The 17,894-nt window shown below is 41.5% G+C and overlaps 1 protein-coding gene across 1 annotated transcript in view; it reads left to right on the top strand.

The window, feature by feature from the left end:
* VKORC1L1 (vitamin K epoxide reductase complex subunit 1 like 1) overlaps positions 1–9,758 on the top strand; it is a 125,695-nt gene extending 115,937 nt beyond the window's left edge. The window contains exon 3 of the mRNA XM_069226882.1: positions 1,207–9,758. Coding sequence (XP_069082983.1) covers positions 1,207–1,433 — 227 coding nt within the window. The 3' untranslated portion in view covers positions 1,434–9,758. The remainder of the gene's footprint in view (positions 1–1,206) is intronic.
* Positions 9,759–17,894: the final 8,136 nt, after the last annotated feature.

The following is a 17,894-nucleotide window of genomic DNA, read 5'->3' as shown; positions in this document are numbered from 1 at the left end:
TCTTGGATTTGTCAGGCTGCACCGTGGGCTTCAGTGCACAAGTACACAAAGCACTACTGCGTTGATTGAATGGGTGAAGTGGTACTCTGCTGGACCCTGCTGTCATACAGGGCTTTTTGGTCTTAGCAATTACACACACACACACCACCTGGGAAGGTACTGCTTTGGTATCTATTCACAAGGTGAGCAATCTGTGGTTAGAAGTATCCATCACATGAACAAGTTACTCATCTTTGTTAATGCTCTTTCTTGTGGATATTATTCCTAACTGCAGATTCTTTACCAAACCATCCACTTTCCCTGTGGAATGAACCCTCCTTGCCAGACAAAAAAGCCCTAAGTTAGAGATCTGCTCATACGTTACCCAATCAGTATTGACCCAAGGCCAGCCACGTGGACAGATTCAAGAAAGAAACGCAGTTATGTGTGTCTCTGGATTCACATCCAGGGCAGGACAGAATTGACTCAGAGCGGCATGATGCCTGGAACGCGAGGGAGTTGCTGTGAAAAATCTCCAGGTCTAGTCTGGCGGTTTTTACAAGGTGAGGGATCTACCTCTATGTAGAGTGTCCACCAGAAAGAGCATTACTGAATGTAAGTAACCTGATCCTGTTCTGTGTAGTGCTTGTTCAGAAAGCGTACACCATAAACAGATGCTTGTTTTCCCAGCACACATAGGCCAACTATCACACTGGAGAATGCAGTTTTCCACCTCCTTCCTTCCCAACACTCCCCTTACTATCCACTTTCTAAATAGTTAACAAACGGACATTTTTCATCATGCGCTTGTTTTATTTGAAGTGATGTAATTTAACGCTAAAATTGGTCAGGTTTTGCTGTTCACAGCCCTACCCAGTCGGTACATAGCGCACTAGGTGCTGAAAATCAAGGGACATTTAGTGAAATGTCTAGTAGGTATAGTGTTTGGAAACTAATATAAATACATGCATAGTTAGTTCGGCCAGTAGTTAAAACACTGAAAAGCTCTGCTGTCTCATATTTTTTCTCGTTGAAATCACATGCTGTGCAGATGAGTCGAGTTCATGGCTTAAACAAGCTTGTATTTGTTTAATTCACACAAGTGTTCTTATTGAAAGTCAATAGAAAATAATTCTTAGTTGTGCAAATTAAACTTTTTAAACATGTGTCTTACCAAGGGGCTCTCTGGGTTACAGTGTATAACTTTCATTTTTTTATTTTTTTTAGGTTTGACCGTGAGTGCAGTAGCAGCTCTGATACTGATGACCTCCTCCATAGTGTCAGTAGTGGGCTCACTGTACCTGGCATACGTTATGTACTTTGCTCTGAAGGGCTTCTGCATTATCTGTGTTGCCACATATTTGCTGAACTTCATTCTGCTTATCATCAACTACAAACGACTAGTTTACTTGAACGAAGCCTGGAAACAAGAGCTCCAACCTAAACAGGATTAAGAATGTCTTGAACATTGGACTCCCAACCTAAAAGCCCTGCTTCCGTTGTTTATTTTGCAGTAACTTTATTGTTTGGTGGGAGAGCTGACTTGAGCAACTGTCTTAATTGATTTATTTTTTAAAATTCTCTACAACTGAATTGAGCCTATGAAATGTTCCATGTTACTCTTAAATTAAATATGGATTCAAGAGGAGGAGCAGATTCACTCAGCCAATCAATGACGAGCTTTAACTTTACGTTCAGAGATGCTTCTTTAGAAATGCACTTTTAGACCTCTGTCGTGGGTTAATGACGCTACTAACCTGTAGTGGTTGAAAGCATGCATCTAGAACTTAAGATATGGTTACATATTGAAAGGCTTGATCATGCCAATGAGCAGTACTCAATGTTTTTTCCAAGATTGCATAATTTTCATCCTAGTTTCCAGGATCTGAATTATTATTCATCGTAATAACATGGCTTTCCATTGTCTGTGCTAGCAAAATAAGTTGAACTTTGGCCCAAAACCCGGAGAAGAAACATTTTCTGGACATTTGTCAAAGAACTACATCAGGCTAAGAGGTTGCCTCCAAGGTGCTGACTGGACAGTGCAACAACTGAATGTGTGATTACACTGAAGAACTCTAGAAATAGCTACAGATGGATGAAGTTGGTGTCAACGGTTTTTCATGCTCAGGCTGACGCTTGTTAATGCCCTATATGTTTCAGCACTACACCACTGCACCAATAGCCCTCGAGTGGGAAAAGGCTGGTGATGTGGAGCACGCAGAGAACACAATATGCTAATTATCCCACTCATGGATAAAATGAATGGGCAAAGTCCGAATGCACCCTCTCCTAACACAAGCTGTTGGTATTTGCAAGGGGAGAAGGCTCATGTTTGTGTTTTCAGTAAATCGGTTATTTGTTTCACAGGTCTGCCATTGTTCTAAAGTTAAATGTTTAATATACTCTCTAAGCGCAGAAACGCACTGGTGCACAGTTAATGGGATGATTGTTTTCTTTCAAAGTGATAGCAGGATATTAATTTGGCTGCAGTAGGCTAATGACTGCATGTTTAAGACCCACACCTGCTCCTTCTAGTCCCTAGAAATAGCAAACTCAGGGACAGGTAACTCTAGAAAGGGTAAGATATGTGATGCAGTAGGGCCAAATCAGTTCCATCAACCTCTGTGTCACCTATATTAAAACATAGTGAATCTATATTTACAAAGTTTGTTGTAAACAAGAATAAATGATGGTTTTGTTACCATTTGATACAGAGTTAAAGTGCGAAGCAGATGCATTTTTTTTTTAAGAATGAGCTACATATGAACTTATCAAAAGATGTCAGTTTGACTTGCTAAAGCATCTCAGCTAATCATGCCATAAACTGTGCAGGGCTGTTTCTAGCAGATTAATTTTTCAAACTCTCAGAGGTTGCATGTCCAGTAGGGGGTGACAATCTGATATTCACTCTGAAGCCAGCGCGCATGGGAGATATGGCCAGCACAGCGTGTTTTACTACAACAGGCTGGTGTATTTAATTCTGTGACAGGAGCTGGGGCTACTTCCTTCGTGTTGCCTGTTTTCGACTATCAGTCCTATTCACATTAAAAGGTTCAAATCACAGAAATGGCCATCTCTGCGATATTGTATTCAAAATAATGTGCAGGTTAAAATATTACTGGTTGACACGAGGTTATCACATGGTGAGTAACACTGCCAAACGTTATTGACAGCAATGTCCTTGCCATGTGCCAATTTTTAATATTTGCAGAACAACCATGTTTCTCTTAGGCATTCGTACTCCCAAGGCAGACGATATCAGACTAAATACAATTAGGTAATTGGCACTACATTGTTTACAATATTAATAAAACAAACTTTAAAATACTGTACACTAAAGTACTCCAGAAATATAAAACATTTTACAGTAACATCTAATCTATAACTATTTAGGTAAATAAATAATTCCTTGGAAGAGAAGTTGGCATCAAGCTGCAACAGCTAATTCTGTCGGATAGAAAATAATTCAAAATGATGAATGGATGTTTATATTCAGTGCAACCATGTTTTCATCAAGACCAATCTATTTGAAACTGGGTGAATATCCTCATTTTCAAGAAGTTAGTGCAGCTTCCTCTTGAAACTACCACTGCATCCTCTCACGTTGTGTGATGATTTATTTCTTCTAATTGTATTTGACAGGAGAATAAATTTAATAACGCATTGGCACTGAAAACTGGTGAAACTATTAACTTGTTAATCCATGAATGACATTCAATTGAGCTAACTGTTGTACAGCTTTTCCATCCAGGAAAACAAGGATAATCTCAAACATATTTCTAAAACATGTTTTATGGGGATTGTCTCCATTCCAGTAAAAATCAAGTGTCTTTGCTCTTACTTAACTACTCTATAGATGGTCCTGGTTTATTTCCATTCATAAAGTGTTCTTTTATTTTTTTCCATTCTGCTTGCAGTTGAGATGCTTTAAACATCACAGTGCATTTTTATCATTCATTCAGTATTCTGTTATCAACACATGTTAAAAATTCAAGACAATGGAATCAGTAATTCTTATTCCTTTGTCACTACTAGGTAGGCACTAAAATTAATTCTTAAACATATTGTATTTGTCTGATTTTCCATCTACTATGGATGAAGTTACTAAAGTTGACCATGCAGTTTTACAACCTAGAAACCTTCTATATTGCAATTTTTCTTTATTCACTTCAGTGAATAGTGTACTTAGAAGTACTTTTCTAAGTAGTTATGCTACAGTTAAAACACTCTTACTTTCTAAAGGTTCACACCCCCTAACCCCTCCTTGTTTCCTCTTTTAGTATTGTGACTAATAAAAAATGTATGGGGTAACTAGGCTGAGCCAAACATGTAATTTCGCAACCACTCACTTTATGCAGTATTTTATTCAATTAGAAAGCTGTATTGTTGTTTCATATATTGTTCCAGTATGGGACATGTCAATTGCCTTGGTAATATTAACACCAATAAACCACATTTAGTTGAGTTGATTGATATTTCAGTTCAGGTTTCAGACAGACCATTCATACATTCATTCATTCATTCAAAATGGTCTGTGTATTCCTAAAATTGGAAATTGATAGTAGACTGGCAATTCTTTGATAGACCTGAAATACAAATGATGGTCAGCTGTTCGGACTATAGTAAAGGCATTTCCCCAAATAGGGTTATGAATATTTACCATTTTTGATTGGTATTTTAGGACTCCTGTTGAGCTGAAGGTAATATGCCTTTTGTCTTCATTGTTTTTCATTCCTAATAACCTAATGGTAAATTGTAGGGCTTATTTGTCCATCTTGGTGAATCTTCACTTTCCTAACCTGTTCCTGTCCAACATAGTTTTGAGTCACACAGTTTTGCTGCAATCACTAGCAGGGACACTTTCCAAATACTAAGCTCCTAAAATGTAATTACATTTCTCTTTTGGGGGAGGTGAGGGCTCAGTTGGTAGAGGGACACAACAAAATCAACCATTCCTATTTTACCATAGATGTTTAATCCTTTTCCTGAATCTTTCTTTGCAAGTAAGTTTTTAGTCCATTTTCCTTTACATATAGTTGGACCTTAATGAGGCACATCTGAAGACTTATTTCTTTGATTGTAGATTTGACTCTGAATGCTCCTGTTTCTGTATGATATTTATGAGCTGAACTGCCCCAGGAAGATTTTTTTTAATTGATGCAGTTCACCAGTCTGTAAGGGAGGAGTTACCAAGCCTTGCCCCAAATGCATTTGAAATTGGAATGGTAACAACACTGTATTCTTACCCATTTACATCTATTTTAATGTAATTTCTATGTATGCACAAGAAAAATGTTTGTTCAGTTTCTTGCCCTATTGTATGTGGTATCCTACTTCAATTAGAGTTACTTCAGCCCTTATATGTACAGTTACTTACCAAAGTCTGTCTGTTATTAGAATCTTTGAAGCTTCTACACTTAAAATCAGACTATTAAAACTTATGGCCCAAGTAGGATATTTAAAAATTGAACATTTCCCAAGGTGGATGGGTTTCTATTTGCTGCAATATTGTAGTATATTTTAAAGCTTGTATTCTTGAAGAACACTGAGCAAATTGGCATTGATATTTAAAACACATGGAGACTACCTTTACCTCATTTGTAACTTTGTTTTTAAATTCCTTGACTTACTTGCCAACCTAAAGGTGACAATCGTATTATCCGAAATAACTTCAGCAAGCTTGAGCCAGAAAAAACCTTTTCATATACAGTGTTAATGTATTGCCTAGAAATATTAACTCAGTGCCTCCTCTAGTCGTCTGCAGAGTGATCATTAAGAATGTTATAGGTATTTAATTGAATACACTGTGAAGATGGACTGGGTGATATCCGTGGTCTCTGTGTTATGTATTATTGTTATTTGACTGCTACTCAGATTTAATCTAACAAATGCTCAGTGATTGCTTTAGCTCATACAGCACCTTCTACAGTATTCACTGATGCAGTGGCCCACTTCCTCTCTTACTTGAAATTTTGTATGGTATCATGTTGGGTGATATTTTGTTCTGTTCGTGCAACAGAAAATTTTGTTCCAACATTTAAAAACAATTTTCAGTAATTAAAAGAACTTTCAAAATGATTACTCTGCCATATGGTTGAAATGTAAAAGACTTATTTGGGAGTATCTTCAATTTAGCTAAACATTGCAACTATGGATTTGGACAGTTCAATAGAAAGTTGAACAATAAATGTTACAGGCGCCGTTTGTATGTTTATTGAAGCATGCACTTTAATACGTATTTGCAGATGTTGATGAGCATCAGTATTTATTTTTTGAAACTTATTTGGTGCACATATGAAAAGCGAAAGTTACTTGAAATACTTTGAGCATTTTTGGATCAATTTTCATATGTATTGTGCATTAGAAAGATTGGAAAAAATATTGTCCTGTTAAAGCTTGCCCTACAATGCCCTTTATCTCCCCTAATCCCCACTCCTCCCTAATTGTTTTTCTGCCCTAGAACTCCCTTGATACAAAGACCAACTTGGTACATGAAGTCCTTCAAGATTGGCTCTCCTTGTTGGAGCCTAAGTTGCTCTATTGCTTGGTACACCTGTTAGATACCACTGAACCTAAAATTTCACTGGGAACATACAATCACTTTTGCTGCCTGTAGACTTCAATATATTTATTTTGAATTAGTATATGCAGGGTTACTAACGATAAATCAGTCTACATCGTGACCGGCATAATGAGTCTTTGAAGACGTAAGGCATGTAACTTAATATTTTCAGATTGCGTCCAAGAAAGGTTGTTCTTTCTGTCATTAAAAGACAAATTATCTTTTGTAGCAAACACCCAACTCTGATTTGGGATGCGTTTTAAAGTACTGTGATGTGATCGTTCATACCTTTCTGGGCGTAATTTGCCCAAAACATTTTAAACAATGTTTGCAATATTAACCAGTTTATTTTTCTTATAGTAATAAATGCATCTGAAATAGTGCTGGGTCTTTTGCAGTGGTTAAACGGCATTGTAACTGACTGAAGCAGTGACATCATCAATGTCCGATGCAATCAGGCTGTCTCAAATTGCAGTGTTAAACAGTTGAACAGGTAGATGTTTCCCCCAGTTGTAATATAAAAGTTTGTTTTTGAGCTGTGAGAAAGCCTGTGGTTTTATAGAACATGGAAACCCAGTTTTAATTTTCTTCTAATGTTAGGAACCAGAATTATACTTTATCTAAATCAACAATGGTTGTTACTTTCTCCTAAGCCCTAAATTTCACAAAACATGAAATAAACTCCCTTCAAAATCACTTACCAAATTAAATGAGGTGGGCTTGAGGGGAAAACAACAAGCTTAACTGCCCGTCTTCATCTTGTAGCATAAAGCAGCAATTGTGTAGTTGGTAAAAGCACTGTAAACTCCGAAGCAGTCTCCAAAGCAAAATCTGTATTGGTGTTTCTCTTTCTTATTTTATGAGTTTTTATTGTAAGCAATTTCAGTTATTTCAATGTAACAGTAGTTGTAATTGAACTAATATTAAGTCATCAAACATAAAATGCGGGCTGGTTGACCTTGGAAAAACTTGAAAAGGGTGTGGGGGGGAAATGGATAACACTGACAGGCATTTTTTTTGTTATAGTCCTGACAGTTAATGAAGCCACTTTTAGTTGGACTCCTCTTGAATGTTTCAACCTCTAGGTGATGTACTACAGTAAGGCAAACAACAACATTTCTTTCATGCTTGCATATTTTATTTTTACAGTTTTGCAGGATAATATTGTTCACTTTATACAGTTCATAAATTCACAGGATTCGTATTCCCAGTAAAGTAAGGAAGACAGGCAGGGCCTTTAATAGACTTCAGCTACCCTGCATCATTTCTTTTATTTTTTATTTTATTTTTTTACATAACTGAAAAGCTGATGTATACACAACAAAAGTGATGCAAGTTTAGAGAACGTGAAATTTTTTATTAATATGAGAATCAACCCACCAGATTTCTGAAAGGAAAATTTATGAAGTAATAAAATGCTGTTGAAAGAGATAAGGAAGGGGAAGAGCTAACGTTACCCACTGGAGATATACTGACTGCTTTTAAGTAGTAAATAGGGTTGTCCTTTTAATCTTCTTTAATTCCTTTCCTGATGTAATATTCCTATTGAGTATGCCATTTAACCGTAACATTGCTAACTAGTTCCTTTCCCCTCAGGAATTTTGGTCGTAATAATAGTTACCCTCCTGGAATATTGCAGAGAGCGTGTCATTTTCAGATGCATCTCGGTGGGTTTTGCATTTTGCTTGTTATTTCAGTACACCCTGTTCTCAGAAGTAAAAGAGTTTTGCACCGTACTCATTAAACATCAAATTAAAGTAATGATTTTTTTAAGTTATCTGTTCACATCTTTACACTGTTACTCCACACAGTTAAAACATTTTTTTTTTAAATGATAGCATTCTTACTACCATTTTAAGCTTAATGGTACATATATGGAGAAGGTATAGATGTTGTCTGCCAGCCATTCTCCATGCTCGTAGTCTCATAGAGGAGTGTATTTCTCTTCTATAACATTTCTTTTCATTGCTAGCATGCCTTTTTACTATGGAAAGTACAGTCTCACTGTGATTGTTTATCCTTCTTTCCCACCAGATGGTTAATGTGCTGTTACATACATTAACAAATACATCACAGATTAAAAAGACTATACATCAGTTACCTCTTTCACGGTGTGTTTCATATATCTTGTTCCAACCGAACATGTTAATATCTAAAAGTAAAACCTTAAGTCAATAACTTTTCTTTATTAAATAGTAAAACATATGGCACCAAATGTTTTTGTTTTTTTGGTTTTTTTGGGCCATGCATTACCTTACGTTTTTAATTTAACAAATCACACATGCTAATGAAGCATTCATGGCTACATTTGTCGTGGTTCTATGAATACTACCATTTAGACTTGCTTTTGGGAGAAGTGTAGTCAAAGTTTTAGATTTAACAGTATATAGTATTTTCCAGGACTGTACTTGCATTGCTTACAGTTGAAAACATCTGACTGGTTTGAGGTTAAAATGCATCAGATATGGGTATCCAAATGATCCCTGCTTCTGAATCATTTCAATTATAAATGTTGTTCTCTTTACCATACAATCTTTATAGTATCTGTGGCTGAAGAAGTACAACCAATATTTCAGTATTTGAGCATTTCCATCTGAGTAAAAAAAAAAAAAAACATTATTGCTTGTGCACAAATTGTTATGGTGTACTTAATAATGTGATATTTTTTTTATCAGGATTAGAAATACGGATGCGCAAGATAGATTCCACATACCTAGTGTCTACCTTTATTATATATCCTTTATTTCTAGAATTTACAAAATGTGGATTTCTTTTCAAGAAGTAATTCTTCTTCAGGCAGCACATGACTCCAAATCTGTTTGGCATTTACATAGTTATTAACAAAGGTGTGCTCAAATGTGCCATTGGTCCAACGAATATAATCTAAACATAAGAGACAAACTTGTCAAGAAAGATGTGTTAAATTACTGTAAAACTGAAGCATGGCTGGAATATAAAGTATCTGTTGTACTGTGCAATATTCCATAAGAAATATTTATTCGAACGGCTTATATTTCTCAGAATACATACAAATTGAAGTCACCGGGCAGATATTCCTTACATCAATTGAGCTGGAAATAATGTACCTCCTTGAAGTAATGGCACAGTTTTGCTAGCAGTGAAAGTGTAAATATGTAAGAATGTTTATTTGTTGCTCATAATTTTTTGGTAAGAAAAATAAACGTAGAAATGCCCTGTGGGTGTCTTGCTGCAACTTTTCTTGGACCTTGGTTTGTAATTCAAAACTCACCCAGTAATGGGGACAAATCCCAACCAAAGGCCTTGTACGCTGCCATATCAAATGTGTTATTTGAAATAGGCACTCGATTCATCACAATACATTTTCAGATTGCATTGAGTAATGTGTTGATTCAAACATGTATGCGTAACATAGGAGTTTGGTACGCTTTAGTTTGTTTACAGTGTGGTAATTGATAGCTCTGTGTATTCAGGCAAAGCAAAAGCATAGTAAATAAGCCAAGGCCCAAGTACATTTAGTTCTGTGTTTAAAGAGGAAGCTAAACATGTTTGTATAATTCCTTTTGTTTTCTCCTTCACAAAAAATTGAAAGCTGTCTTTTAATTTATCATTGGCACAGTGCTCTGATTTTTGTTTACACTGCTGCTGAACCTTGACACTGGAGTCTGTTTAAGAATGTATTTCTACATTTATGTAGTCTTACGTTTTATATTTTTAGCAACATAGACACTAAAATACAATGTTTCAGACGCATGGTTTTGAACATTTAAAATGCCATGGACCTCATTATGACTGGCCTAATAAGTCTGATGGGGGTCTAGGAACAGTAGTTACTGGCCTCATCAAAATTAAGAGATCCACAGCAACATTGCTGTTCTAGTTTTTTTCACATGGACATCCAGCTGTTGAAAACAACTTTTGAAAGTGAACAGGAAAATGAGGAATTATCAAATTATCAGGGGAAATAGACCTGGAATTACCGATGTGTAACTTGCAGTCATGTAATATTTGCCACTGGATGCTTTTCTCTTTTTTTTTTTATTTTTATTAACACAACAACCTCTCTCCCCCCACATTATAGTTAGGCTCACATTTTAAACGTACCAAACCATAGAAATTCACCAGTTCTAGTTATTTCAAGCAACTATAACTCAAGCCCCTGCAATGAAAATTTTTTTTTTTTTCCTCAAATTTTACTGCAAATACTACATTTATATTATCAAGAATGTTATCAAAGATTACATGAGTAGTGTAATTTGTGGGGGTAATTGGTGCATGGCGAGTGAGTTATAGTTACATTAGTAAATAAGTTATAGTTACTTGCGATAACTCGAACTATAACTGGTGAATTTCAGTGGTTTGGTACCTTTGAAATGTGCGTCTTACTATAATGTGCCTGTAACATTTTTTTTTTTTCTTCAGTGAATTTCAAGATTTTTCTTTTCTTTTTTTTTTTGGAGACGTATTGTAATTTTCATTACAATCGCCGCCGTGCACTGCCGGGCTTGCCTGTGGCCAACCTCCATAACTACCTAACCCTGTGCTGCGCACTACCTTTGGCCATGCACAGGAGCGGTTGTCCACAGGGCCCCTATACCAACCAAACCCTGCAACAAGGACATCCCCCTCCTAAGGCTGATCTCGGCCCTGGGGACCTCAGGGCCCAGCCCAAATATTTCATTTTGGAGGTGGGGGGGGGGGTGGGATGCGCAGCCCCCGCCCCAGGCCGATCTCCGCCTGATGACACCATCCCTCGGGCCCAACCCTCACCCCCAGGATGGATCTTCTACCCCCAGGGTGGATCTTGACCCTGGGGACCCCATCCCCCATGGCCTAGTCTAAACAATTGCTTTTTTTAGTTTTTTTAGGTTTTTTTTTTATGATTGTGCACAAGGGCCACCCTACCCAGACCGATCTCTGCCCCAGGGGGGGCCCCATTACCCAGGGAGTGACCTAATTTGTTTTTTTATTTAAAAAAAAAAAAAAATTTAACGGGAGGGGGACAAGGCTAATCTCAGCCCAGGGAACCCCATCCTCGACGTAATTGTTTATTTTTTGTGGAAGGAAGGAGTGTGTGGCCCCTTCTTCACTGGTGCCAATCTTGGCCCCGGGGATCTGAGGACCCAGTCACAATGTTGGGGACCTTGAAAGGGGGGGGGGGGGGGGGGGGAAAGGCTGAAAGCCCCCACGGTCAAAGCTGGCTCCCCACCTCCTGTGAGAGCAGCTTCCTGTTTGTGCCTGCCTGCATCTCCTCTGGCAGGTAAACGGAGGAATCCTCAGCTCCGATAAAGGGAGAGCTCTCCCTTCATCGGAGCAGAGGGTTTGCTGGACCCCCCAACTCCAACATCATAATAAATTTAAGCCCCTGAGGAGGTGGTGGCTGTCCCTGGGGCTGTGTGTAGGAGCTGGGCTACCCCTCCGCACCAGAACAAATAATACCCCTGGACCTGGCGGCTTCAAGTAATTGCAGTGTTTTTTTTTTTTTTTTCTTCTTCTTTTTTTTTATGCATTCTTGCGATGGAGGGGTCCAGCACCAGAGCTAACGGGTCAGGGTAACTCTACCCTGGCCCCTTTTCTTATTTGTAAACTTTTTTTGGGACTGTTCTGAAGCAGGGTCACGAATCCTTTGTGTGTGTGTACACACACACACACCCACACCTCTGAATGGATTTACACCAAATCGCTACCTTTCTGCTTAATTTGGTGTAGTTCTGTTCAGTAGTTTTTGTGCTATCGTTGTTCAAAATCCCTATGGAAAAATTGTGTTTTGGGTTGGAAAACTTTGTGAAGATTCATCAGACTGCGCCAAAGTTATTGGCAAAACAAAGAATGCTTTTTGTGTGTTTGTGCACGCACGCGTATATATAGGCTTAGCTTTCTTTTAAATTGCACTAACAGCATACATTTTAAAATGGAGCTAGTAAGGCAGGCCCTTCTTAGAATATTTAATTGTACTCATCTTTTCTCAACCAGCAGCTAATAAAATTGCTATGTTCTGATCCTGTATCTACACTTGTTAGGTAACTCATATTGTACATGTTCCTCTGTGGCCTCCGGTGAATAAACAACGTGGTGTGGTATATGTTGTCAATACTGAACATATGCGATATTTTTGGTGTTCATTTTGTTAATGCAGATTTATCATAGGTTTCTTGGTTTGAAACACTGATGTAGGACAAAAGAAATGAAAACTGCGTTGAACAAGCAAATTGTGGCAACTGTCAAGAGGCTCTTTCAAATTAATATTTTTGGTGGTGGTACTATTTTCATTGTGGAAATAAAAAGATAAAACAAATCCTTTCTAAATTATGAAATGCCTATAGGAGCAGTTTCCTTGGGTTTGTCCTGCTCAAATTACTAGCCTCTCTAATTGGACCATTTTCATAGTTTTATATTTCAGTGAAGAAAGAGCATTAGCCTTCAAGGTAAGAAATGACTAAGTATGTCCTTTTGAATATTGTGTTGCCAAGGATTAGTACTATGTTATATCTGATAGACACTTCTAGCTGCAGATTCCTTACCTTAGAATTCCCTGGTGTCCGCTTTGAATACGGAATTTTTCTGCTGAGCAGTATCCTGCGCTCACCATCGGGTGGAGTCATCCTGCTCTGCGAGGCACTGTTGGAGCCGTCTGTGATGTCACGGTTGTCTATATAGACGGCACATTGGCGCACATACGTCAGTTCTTTTCCTTCCGTGCCGCTTAAGCACAGATCCGCAGAGAGCTACCCTTTTCTTTGACGGACGTCGAGAGTTTTCGTCTTGATTGTTTGAAGCATGTCTTCTAAAAAAAAAAAAAAGATTGGATTCAAACCGTGTGGTGCATGCCATCGCTCCACGTCGGTCACAGATCCACACAGTGTGTGTCTCTGGTGTTTGGAGAAGGCTCACGACTCTTCTTTGTGTTCCGACTGTCTGGCCATGGATCCGAAAGGCCTTGAGTGAGAGATCCCAAACTTCTTGTGGCCTGACAGCTGTCTTCAGTTGCCGTGACTTCAAGGAGGTCATGGTCCCGCAGTAGGAGGAGGTTGCGGCACTGACCCCGAATTCCCAAGTCCTCTTCCTTTCATTTGAGGTCATCCGATCACTCAGGTAAGAGGCACAAGAAGAAGTCCAAGCAGACTTCGACTTCGCCACGCCCGTCGAGATATCTAGGGAACATCGACGTTCCGAGTGCGGTTCCGCAGAGCCGTTGCCAGGGCAGACTCCGCGTCTTCCCCCTTTTCCGGGGACTGGAGCGACCCCTGCTCAACGAAAGGAATTTTACAAGGCCATGTGCCTTGATTTGGATTGGGCTGCCCCCTCGGTTGGGACTTTGGGCCCCGTGGGATCAGCAGGTTCGATTTTGGAGGCTTTGGCCTTGGCGCCGCTGGGGACCCCAGTATCCGATAGTGGATCCGGACTGGCGCTGGTCCCACACAGTCGACCTGTGCCAGCTCAGACGTCAACGCTTCCTCCACCACCAGTGGTAGCCCCATCCTCATTCCGGATGGTCTGGAGCTTGAGCAACGTCGTACAACTCAGGTGCCATTTAGCCCCAGATCATTGCCTGAGCCTTATTCTAAAAAGCCAGGCACAGGAGAGGAGTACGACCTGGAGCAAGATCAGAACTGGTATGAGCATATAGGGGAGGCCAGTAGACTGGACACATCTCCAGATACTGGTATGCTCTCTCCTAATATGGCTACGGGGGAGGGAGCTTCTTATGCCATGCTGGTGCGTAGGGAAGCTGAGGTCTTGGACCTAGACTTGCCCACGGTGCCAGTTACGACGAATCTCCTGACACAGGTGCTTCAGCCAGGGATGACCACATCAGAGCCGATGTTGCCCGTCAATGAGGCCCTAACGGACGTCTTTCTAGGAACATGGTCCAAACCCAGCACAGGGGCTCCTGTGAATAGGACAGTCGGCCGCTGCCATAGACCTGCTCCAAGCGACCCTAGTTTTCTTACCCAACACCCCACTCCGGAGAGCTTGGTGGTCCAAAGCCTCCTCTTCCTGTGGTGCCTTCCCTTCTGCTCTCCCCCACCCCCGGATAGGGAATCCAAGAGGCTGGATCAACTTGGAAAGAAAATGTTTTCTTCCTCCAGCCTGGCGTTGAGGTCAGTAAAAACCTCTTGCCTATTGGGCAGTTTCTCCCATACTTTATGGGATACAATGGCACAGGTGCTGCCCCAGGTCCCAGAGGTCGTACGCGACACTCACCCAGGCTGTCAAGGATGGGAGAGATGCAGCCAAGTATACAGTCAGGTGTGGATTAGACTGGGTAGAGCGATGGCCCTACATCGCCACTCCTGGCTACTTTCAACTGGCTTTTCAGGGGGTGTCCAGTCTAGTTTGATGGACATGCCCTTTGATGGCTCTCGCCTTTTTGGTGAGAAGGCAGACTCTGTGCTTGAGAGGTTCAAGGATCCTCGACCTTCGGCCAGATCCTTGGGCCTCTCAATGCCAGCTTGACAGCAGTCTGTCTTCCATCCCTTTCCAGGCTTCGGAAGGGGCGCGGTACCACATCAGTCACAACTCCGCCACCGTCCTCAGGCTTCACACCGTCCCTGGAGAGGAAGTGGTTGTGGTACCATCAGACCCAGAGGGTCTAGCGAGCGGTCTGCAACCACACAGCCCCCCTCCACTGCGTCCTAGCCCTCCTAGTATGGTTCTGCAGGACCATGTCCGTCCAGTTGAAGGTAGGATTCAATTTCCCTTGCTGGCATTCCATTGCAACGTACAAATGGGTCTTGCACATCATACGGAAGGGCTATTCCCTCCCCTTCCAGTCTTTACCTCCCTCTATCCCTCCAACAAAAGAGTGGCTGATGGAGGACCATATGGTTTTGCTCCACGGGGAAGTTACGGCATTCTTGGCCAAGGGAGCCATAGAAAGGGTCCCAATGTCTGAAGTAGGCAGTGGTTGTTGTTCCTGCTACTTTCTGATTCCCAAAAAGAACAAGGGCCTTCGCCCTATCCTGGATTTAAGGGACGTCAATCTCTTCCTCAAGAAGGAGAAATTCAAGATGCTCACTCTTGCTCAGGTCTTCTCTGCCCTAGACCAAGGAGACTGGAAGGTAGTGCTGGACTTGCAGGATGTGTATATTCATATCCCCATCCTCCCCGCCTGTGTTACTTGCAGTTCAAGATGGGCCACGAACACTTTGAGTTCTTCACCAAAGTGATGGCGGTGGTGGCAGCTCATCTGCGCAGGTCAGGGATTTCAGTCTTCCCCCTACCTCGACGATTGGCTGTTGAAGACTCGGACGCCCCAGGCTCTCTTCATCCACCACCAGACGACGACGAACCTCCTGCATTCTCTGGGGTTCACTATCAATGTGCTGAAGTCACACCTGACTCCCTCTCAGAAGCTCACTTTCATTGAAGCTGTTCTGGACACAGTGCAATATCGGGCCTATCCTCCTGATCAGCGAGTCCAGCATATTCAGGTTATGATACCGATGTTTCAGCCTCTATCCTGGATTTCGGTGAGACAGGCTCTGAGGCTGTTGGGACTCGTGGCTTCCTGCATCCTATTGGTCAAGCAGGCCAGATGGCATATTGAGGGCTCTGCAGTTGGACCTCAAGTTCCAATGGGCACAGCATCAGGGGAATCTTACCGACATGGTTCAGATCTTGGAGGGGACTGCAAAGGAATTGCAGTGGTGGTTAGTGAACTGCGATTGTGTCAAAGGCAGACTCCTCTCCATTCCCCAACCAGATGGCACAGTAGTGACAGATGCATCACTTCTGGGATGGGGTGGCCATCTGGGAGATGTGGCGATCAGGGGTGCCTGGCGGAATGAAGGCTCCATATCAACTTGTGGGGGCTTCGGGCGATCCGACCAGCATTAACGGCATTTCTTCCTGTTGTGAAAGGGAAGGTTGTGCAGGTGTTCACGAACAACACCACCGCAATGTGGTACTGCAACAAGCAGGGCGGTGTTGGGTTGTGGACCCTTTGTCTAGAGGCTCTGCCTCTCTGGACATGGCTGGAACAGCAGGGCATAATCCTGGTGGTTCAACACCTGCCAGGTTCTCTGAACGCCAGGACAGATTAACTCAGCCGATGATGCTTAGTGGATCACAAGTGGTATCTCCATCTGGAGGTGGTGCAAGGACTCTTTCAGCAGTGGGGAGAGCCTTGGTTGGATCTGTTCTCCTCCGTAGAGAACACGCAATGTCAGCAGATTTGCACATTGGTATTTCCAAGGGTGCTATTGCTAGGCGATGCTTTTCATTGTGAGTGGAGTTCAGGCCTCCTGTACACCTTTCTGCCCATACCACTTCTGCCCAGAGTTATCAAGAATGTCTGGGCCCAAGTAAACCTAGTGGCTCCAGATTGGGCACAAAGAGTCTGGTATCCAGAGCTTCTCAAAATGAGAATCAGTCCTCCAATCAGGTGGCCTCTTCGGGAGGATCTTCTGTCGCAGCAGCAGGGGAAGGATCTCCACCCAAACCTGTCAACTTTACGGCTTCATGCATGGAGGTTGAGCGGCGACAGTTGATCGTTTATGACCTCCCTCCCGAAGTCTGTGATGTCATTCTGGCAGCCTTGCGTCCATCTACTAAGTTGATTTACGTCTGGCGGTGGAAACGTTTTGTTTCAAATTGTACGGAGAGGTCTATTGATCCTCTTTCTTCTTCTCTATCTAATGTCCTTTTGTTTATTCTATCTCTTGCCCAACAGGGTTCCTCCTTAGGGACTCTCAAGGACTATCTTGCTCTCTTATCGGCTTTTTCTACGCTTGCCCGACCAACCATCTTTGTTCAAGTCTCTCATCGTACAAAGATTTTTAAAAGGGCTTCTGCATATGTTTCCACCTGTGCCTTTTGTCATGCCCCAGTGGGATCTTAATCTTGTTCTTACTTTCCTAATGTGTGCTCCTTTTGAGCCTTTACATAACTGTCCTCATCGGCTGCTCGCTATGAAAACATCCTTTTTGGTGGCAATTAAATCTGCCAGGAGAGTGAGTGAGCTGCAGGCTTCATCATCAAAACCGCTGTATCTCACCATATATCCTGATAAAGTGCCTCTTTCCTCCTCAAGGTGGTGACCCCTTTCCATCTGGGTCAAAATATCACCCTGCCCATCTTCTTTGTGCCACTGCATCCCTCTAAGGAGGAGGATCGTCCATCGACTGTACATAAAAAGAGCATTATCTTTCTACCTTGACCACACAAAAGAGCTCCAGGTGCACGACCAACTCTTTATGGGGTACGTTGGCGCAAAGAAGGGTTGGGCAGTACAGAAACTATCCATTTCACGCTGAGTCGTTCTCTGTATAAAGATTTGCTACGCTTTGGCTAAGAAGCAGCCTCCAGGGGGCTTGAGGGCTCACTCTACCAGAGGAAAAGCTGCTACCGCTGCGTTAGCTCGGGGCAT

The sequence above is a fragment of the Pleurodeles waltl genome, chromosome 3_2 (genome assembly GCF_031143425.1).
Source record: "Pleurodeles waltl isolate 20211129_DDA chromosome 3_2, aPleWal1.hap1.20221129, whole genome shotgun sequence".
In the NCBI taxonomy this organism is placed as follows: Eukaryota; Metazoa; Chordata; class Amphibia; order Caudata; family Salamandridae; genus Pleurodeles; species Pleurodeles waltl.
Note: the sequence above shows the minus strand (reverse complement) of the source record. Positions and strands in the feature narration are given on the sequence as shown.